The sequence below is a fragment of the Nannospalax galili genome, unplaced genomic scaffold (genome assembly GCF_000622305.1).
Source record: "Nannospalax galili isolate Female #2095 unplaced genomic scaffold, S.galili_v1.0 scaffold957, whole genome shotgun sequence".
Taxonomy (NCBI): domain Eukaryota; kingdom Metazoa; phylum Chordata; class Mammalia; order Rodentia; family Spalacidae; genus Nannospalax; species Nannospalax galili.
In genome coordinates this window covers 294,849-302,099 of record NW_008340047.1, presented here as the reverse complement: position 1 = coordinate 302,099, position 7,251 = coordinate 294,849, and the positions used below count along the sequence as shown (strand labels likewise).

The 7,251-nt window shown below is 45.5% G+C and overlaps 1 protein-coding gene across 6 annotated transcripts in view; it reads left to right on the top strand.

Moving 5' to 3' along the window:
- The window catches only part of Usb1 (U6 snRNA biogenesis phosphodiesterase 1), an 18,240-nt gene that overhangs the window by 5,833 nt on the left and 5,156 nt on the right, over positions 1–7,251 (top strand). For all 6 annotated transcript variants that reach the window (XM_029564394.1, XM_029564395.1, XM_008834868.3 and 3 more), the window contains 3 exons: positions 2,274–2,457; positions 4,513–4,566; positions 5,870–5,975. In XM_029564394.1, the coding sequence (XP_029420254.1) occupies positions 2,274–2,457; positions 4,513–4,566; positions 5,870–5,975 (344 nt within the window). The remainder of the gene's footprint in view (positions 1–2,273; positions 2,458–4,512; positions 4,567–5,869; positions 5,976–7,251) is intronic.

Here is a 7,251-nt window from a genome sequence, read left to right as displayed (position 1 = left end):
GCCCCTGGCTCCTTTCTTTTACCAGTTCCGCCTATGTGAAGAAAAGTCATAGGTCCTGCTCGACCATGGTTGGCTTTGCTTGGAATCATGGAGGAAATGATTCCTCTGTGTTGACCCTCCTCTTTGTAGACTGGACACTGGTTCAAGTCCATCTGGTGGGGTCTCCTCAGCCTCCTTGATCAAGAGGACAGATGACCCACCACCATTATAGGGCATTTTGAGAGACTTCTAGTCTTTTAAATTTGTTACGTTCTAGTGCCTGCTGTCTATTCAAAGCACATTTGTGCCCTTTTTTATGCCTTCCGATTTTTCCTTTATAACCGAGGGAAATAGGACTCTGTAGCTTGAGGAATGTTCTGGAGTCTTAGGGTCACATTCCAGTCTTTTGGTGAGTGTGTGCCTCTAGACTGTGACCTTGACACCTGTTTTTCAGGATCTCCCCCAACTTTGTGCTGGAGCTGCTGGAGTTGAGTATTTCTCTTCTTCAGGTCAGTAGGGCTCTGATAAAACCCTAGCAGGGAGTTGGGCATGGTGGCGCATGCCTTTAATACCAGTGGCAGAGGCAGGTGGATCTCTGAGATTGAGGCCAGCTGGAGTTACAGGGAGACCCTGTCTCAAAAAGAAACGAAAAGAAAAAAACTAGCAGGTTAAACAATTCCTCGTAAGGGCAGACCTTGTTTAAAGCAAACAAACCCTAGAATGTTCAGTATCCCCCACTTATTTTTAAGCAGTTTCTTTTCTCTCCCCTGCCAGAAGCACAAGAAGGGGATTTTCTCCAAAATTCTGGGAGACCTTTGAGAAGTAAACCCCATAGCAGGGCTTCCTCCCGTGGCTCTCCTGGAATCTTTAGCTTTCAGGTGTACCGAGTCTCTAGCAGTTATTCCATTATAGTTTAGGCTTCTCGGCTCTGCCCTGTTCCCCGCAGAGTTTCAGCTCGTGTGTTTCTGGTTTAGTAATTTGTAAGTTTTGTACTCACCTGCGGTCTCACTTTTCCCACAAATCTAAATGTTTTGCTTCAGTTCGTTGAGCATTTTACTTGTTGGGGTGATAGCTTCTAAGCTGCTTATAGGCTGGACTGGAAACCAGAAGACCCCTATATACTTCCTTTTTTTTTTTTTTAAAGGTTTTTAATTGCTTTTTTGTTGTTGTTTTTTGGTCTTTTTGAGACAGGGTATCCCTGTAGCCCCAGCTGGCCTAGAACTCAGTATGTAAACCAGGCTGGCCTTGAACTCACAGAGATCCACCTGCCTCTTCCTCCTGCGTGCTGAGATTAAAGACATGTGCCACCATGCCCGGCTTTAATTACATTTTAAAATTTATTTATTGTGTGTGTGTATGTATGTATGTATGTATGTATGTATGTATGTATGTGGGTACACCTGTGGAGGTCAGAGAACAACTCTCTGGAGAAGTCAGCCTTCTTCCACTGTGTGGGTCCCAGAGAACAAAAAGCCTTTATCCAAGGCTCCATCTTGCTGCCACCACCACCTACTTTAAAAGAATATTTTTATTAATTTTTTTTAGAATTTCATTCATGCATATACTGTATCGTGGTCATATTTATCCCTTCTCTTCTGCCTAACTCCTCCTAGAGCTACCCACTCCCTGTATACTGCTTGTTTACTTGAATTCTTACAGTGATCACGGGTTAACTTTACAGCTATAAATTCCTATCAAGGGGCCAGCAAGATGGTTCAGCAGGTAAAAGTGCTTGACCTGCAGGCCCGATGACCTGAGCTTGATCCCTGGAACACACATAAAGAGCTAGATGGAGTGCCTGTAATGCCAGCACTCCTACCATTGAGAAGGAGGGCAGAGATAGAACCACTCAGAAGCTCACAGGCCAGCTAGCCTGAAGCCCCAAGGCAGAAATGAGAGAACCTGCCTCAAACAAAGAGGAAGGAGAGAGGCAGCTCCTGAAAGTTGTGTCATACATGTGCCTACATGCATCATATACATACTATACACACAATAATAATACTTTTTTGAAAATTCACATTCAGATATTAGTAGATTGTATAGACACAGGCTATTCTTGAAACCAGAGTAATAAGGGCTTCTCTGCTTTTTATTCAACTCTGGCACCTTGGCTAAGAGAATGGTAATGCATGCCTTTAATCCCAGCATTTGGGAGGCAGAGGCAGGTGGATCTCTCTGAGTTCAAGGCCAGCCTGGTCTACATAGGGAGTTCCAGGCCAGCCGAGGCTACAGGGCGACCCTGACTCAAAAAGAAAAAGAGAGAGAGTGGCCTCCCCCACTCCCTGTTCCTCTAGATGAAGCTGGGGAGGAGTTCCTGGATCTGCTTGACATGCTGCTGCCCCAGGCCCAGACCTTCGTGCCCCGGCTGGTGAGGATGGAGGAATTCCACCTCAGCCTGTCACAGAGTGTGGTTCTCCGTCACCACTGGATCCTCCCCTTCGTGCAGGCCCTCAAAGACCGCATGGCCTCCTTCCAAAGGTGAGCTTCCCTTCTCCCTCAGTTCCCCTCCTTTCCTGGACTTTGGTGGGCTTAGAGGGTAGGCATAGTACAGTACCCCAGCAAGCAGACCAGACCTAAGAAGATAATGTAATGCACCTCTGAGGCTGCTGTACCCATCAGTATGCTGTGGGTATCCCACGTAAGCACCTCCATTCCTCTACTGCCTGGTGTGCTGTATATGAAAATCGCATTATCTTTCTGGAAGCTCACACTCAGTATTACCCATGCATTTTTGGCCAGAGGAAAGAGCTTCCCACGTCAACTGCTTCTTCAACTCTCCAGATACCAACTGGGTATCCTACAGATAAGTTCATGACACCACTGACCCAGAGTTAGCAGATCTCACAGCTTCAGGGCTCAGTCCCACAAGACTGCTTTAGAAATCAGTTGTACCTGGTTAGGTCCTTAGGTTTGCTAAAAATTCTACCTGATTTTGTTAAGGTCAGTGCTTCCTATGACACCCCCTATCTGACCATTGGACTCAGGAAGATTATTTACTTCGTAGATTACCAATTTATTACAAAGGATTTTTTTTCTTGGAGACAGATTCTCTATAGATAAAGCTTGCCTGGAACTGACTATATAACTCAGACTGGCCTTGGATCTGCAGCAATCCTACTTTAGCTTCCTGAGTGCTGGGATTATAAGCATGAGCCATCACACCCAGCTCTACAATTTAGATGGAAGGAGAGAGAGAGAGAGAGAGAGAGGGAGAGAGAGAGAGAGAGAGAGAGATTAGATAGATTGTTGCAGTGTTGGGGATGGAACCAGGGTACCATGTATGCTATACAAACACTGTGTCACTGAGCTGTATTTCCGGCCTTCACAGAGGATCTTTTTTTTATTTTATGTGTATGTGTGTATTGCCTGCATGTATGTAAGTTCATCCATGTCATGCAATGCCCACAGAGAATAGAAGAGGCCATTGATCCCCTGGAACTGGAATTATGGACAGTTGTTAGCTGCCGTGTGGGTGCTGGGACTTGAACCCACAGACAACCAGTGTTTTTAACCACTGAGCAATCTCTCCAGCCCCTCACAAAGGATCTTTTAAAAGACAAAGGGATAGCAACTAAAGAGACACAGAGCAAGTGGACCACCCTTCTTGCACATGGATAGTCCCAGCAGAGCCTTTTCAAACCCTGTACCCTAGGATCCTTTCAGAGACTTCAGGATGTAGGTGTGATCATTATGAACTAGTTCTTCTATCCTCCATGGAGAAGTAGGGCTTGTACCTGCAGATCACTTCCTTTATCCAGGACCACACTGAACACAGCATCCCTCGCAAAAGACAGCCTGATCACTCAGCAAGTTCCAGAGGAATTAAGACTTCTGTCAAGAACCAGGATCAAATAATATAGTAAAAGATGCTCTTAGCTGGGCATGATGTCTCACACCTGTAATCCTAGCACAGGAGAAACAGAGACAGGAGGATTACCACAATTTTGAGGGCAGCCTAAACTATAGGTAACAATATTAAGTATAAAATGATTTTAAATGAATTAATAGTATTTTCAAAATGCTGTTTGGGGGGATTATTTGGAGGATTTGATTTGCTTGTTGGCTGGTTGGTTGGTTGGTTGGTTGGTTAGTTGGTTTGGTTGGTTGGTTGGTTGGTTGGTTGGTTGGAGGTTTTTTTGGTTTGTTGTTTGGTTTGGTTTGGTTTTTTGAGACAGGGTCTCCCCATAGCTCCAGCTGGCCTGCAACAAGCTATGTAGACCAGACTGGCCTCGATCTTAGAGAGATCCACTTGCCTCTGTTTCCCGAGCACTAGAATTAAAAGTACGTACCACCACGCCCAGCTCTTGGTTGTTTTTTTTTTTTTTTTTTTTTTTTTGAGAAAGAGTCTCATGCAGTCCAGACTGGTCTCAAACTTGACTTCTTGCTGTTTGCGCCTCCAGAGTGTAGGATTGGAGACAGGGATCACCATTCCCAGCCAAAAGTGCTGTGCTTCTTAAAACATGAACTATTGTTTCTGCTTGTTTTTCCCCCTTAGTCTTCCTGATATCTGGTCTTTCTTCTTCTAAATTTTAGGTTCTTCTTTACTGCCAACCGGGTAAAGATTTATACCAACCAAGAGAAAACCAGGTGGGTCCCCCTGATTCCAAGTCATCCAAAGAAGATTCTTCATTTCAAGAATTGAGGGGCACACTATTTTCTCAACCAAGTCTATGTTTCCAGGGCATATGTTCCTAAACCTGGGCTTTCATTTAGAAAAAAGAACTAAGGGGTTGGAGAGATTACTCAGTAGTTAAGAGCACTTGCAACCAAATGGTAACTAATAAATATCTGTAACTCCAGTTCCAGGGGGATCTGATGCCCTCTTCTGGCCTCTGTGGGCACCAGGCACATTGGTGGTATACTTAGATACAAGCAGGTGAAACATTCATACACATAAAATGCAAATAAATAGAATTTTTAAAAAAGAAAAAGAACTGAAGGAGCTTTGGGAGGGGTGCAGAAGTAGGAAAACCATTTTGGTATCGGGAAGCCTGTTCCTGCCTAGCCCCATCCCTTGTAAAAATTGGCTCCTGTGACCTCCCTTTCTGTCCATCACTCAGTTCCCCTTACTCATCCACTTCCGGGCAGTGTAAGGCTTAAATGAGTCAACAAGGTTTGAAAAGATGAAAGTATTAAAGCATTCAGTGAGCAAAAGAGGACATTATTACCAGGGCCTCGGGGAGCCTCCCTGTCCTGTGCACTCAGTAAACCACAACTTCTCAGCTCCTTGGAGAGCTCACTCCTTCCTTCATTCTAGAAGACTGCATAACTTTGTAAGCTAAAGGATTCCAGGAGTCAAGTGTGTCAGATACTGCTGAGCGAGAACAGGATTACTGACTTTGATTACATGGGGCTCACTGCAATTGTTGGCCACTTTGACAAGAGCATTTCTGGGGAAAGGTTAGAGGTGGAAGATAAAGCAGTACAGAGGAAGGTAGTGGACCACCTTTTAAAGATGTTTTACCAAGAATGGGACGGGGCCTTGCTGAAAATTTGGGTTCAGAGGAGGGTTTAATTACTAAGGACAACAGGTCTGAGTGCCTGTAGGAGGGAGGTGGTACCAGAAAGTAGAGCTTTGAGAAGGTGATGAGTCCAAGAGTGGGGAATGGAGGAGGTAGGAGGTGGGGTATGGATGCTGCTCTGCAAGGATTCCTAGATATGGGAAGAGGAAACGTGGGTTAGACCAGATGAAGGAAGGTTTTTAAGTCAGGAGAGGAGAGAGACTGAAAGAATTGGCTGGTGGAGTAGCAAGGGAACGCTGAGGGAGATGGGGTGAGCCCCAGCGCAGGTCCCAAGTCTTCCTGTCTGTGCCTCCTGCTCCTGCTTGGATTGTTTTTACCTTACAGGCTACATCTTACGCCCATGTTTTCTCTATTTGTGCCTCTCCCAGGACATTCATTGGGCTTGAAGTCACCTCAGGGCATGCACAGTTCCTGGACCTTGTTTCAGAGGTGGACAGAGTCATGGAGGAATTTGATCTCACTACTTTCTACCAGGTAAGGCACAAGGTTGTAGATAAGAAACAGATAATTACTGTTTCAGCCAATAGGGCTGCAGCTGCTCCATTGGCCCCCTGGAACAGAGCATCCTTAAAGAAGCTCATCAGATGCTAACTAAAGAGCCCTCCAGAAGTTCCCAGTGTGGAGTGTCCTTGGTGCCAGCTCAGAGGACACATACCACTGGGGTCTGAGGTATCACCAGCTGCAGTCCATACAAAGTCCAACACTTCAAAAATTCTTTGTGCATCTTAAATGCTTGAAATTTGTGCCATCTACTCCATAAAGTTGTAGTTTCACATGCCTTACCACATCTCCCCTGTGCCCTCCCAGGGACTCAGAGTCCAGGTCAAGTATCAGCTTTAAAAGGCCATTGGTTTTAGTTGATATATTTTCCAAAACCTTGCCAACGTATGTAATTATGACTTTGAATAGAAATAACTATTGTTTTATCAAAATCGTAGACATTTTGGGGGTTTGTTTATTTCATCTGAAAAGTATGGCCTCTGCTGTGATGTTCTAGGTCAGAAAGTAGACTCAGAGCTTGGATCCTGGTCCACCACCCCAGACCCAATGACTCCCTGTTATAAATAAAGGAAACCAGGTGTGCTGGATAGCTTTAGTGTCAACTTGACACACCTGGGTTGAGGGAGCTTCAATTGGGGAATTTCCTCTATTGGACTGGCCTGTGGCCATGTCTGAGGGGCATCTTCTTGATGAGTGATGTGGAATGGCCCAGCCCACTGTGGTGGTGCCACCCCTGGGCAGGTGGGCCTGGGTTGCATAAGAAAGCAGGCTGGATATGTAAGCTAAATAAACCCTTTCCTCCCCAAGTTGGTAGTGGTCAGAGTATTTTGTCACAGCAATAAAGAACAAACTAGGACACCAGGGCTGGAGAGATGGCTCAGCAGTTAAGAGCACTGACTGCTCTTGCAGAGGACCCAGGTTCCATTCCCAGCACACACATGGCGCCTATGAACTGTCCTTAATGCCAGTTCCAGGGGAATCCGAAGCCCTCTTCTGACCTCCACGGCATTGCACGACATGGGTGCACTCACATACAAGCAGGCAATATGCTCATACACATGAGATGAAAATATTAAAAAGTAAATAAATACAGGCGTGGTAGCACACGCCTGTAGTTCCAGCACTTGGGAGGCAGAGGCAGGCAGATCTCTGTAAGTTCAAGGCCAGCCTGACTACATAGTGAGTTCCAGGACAGCTGGGGCTACAGGGAGACCCTGTCTCAAAAAGACCAAAAAAAAAAAAAAAAAAA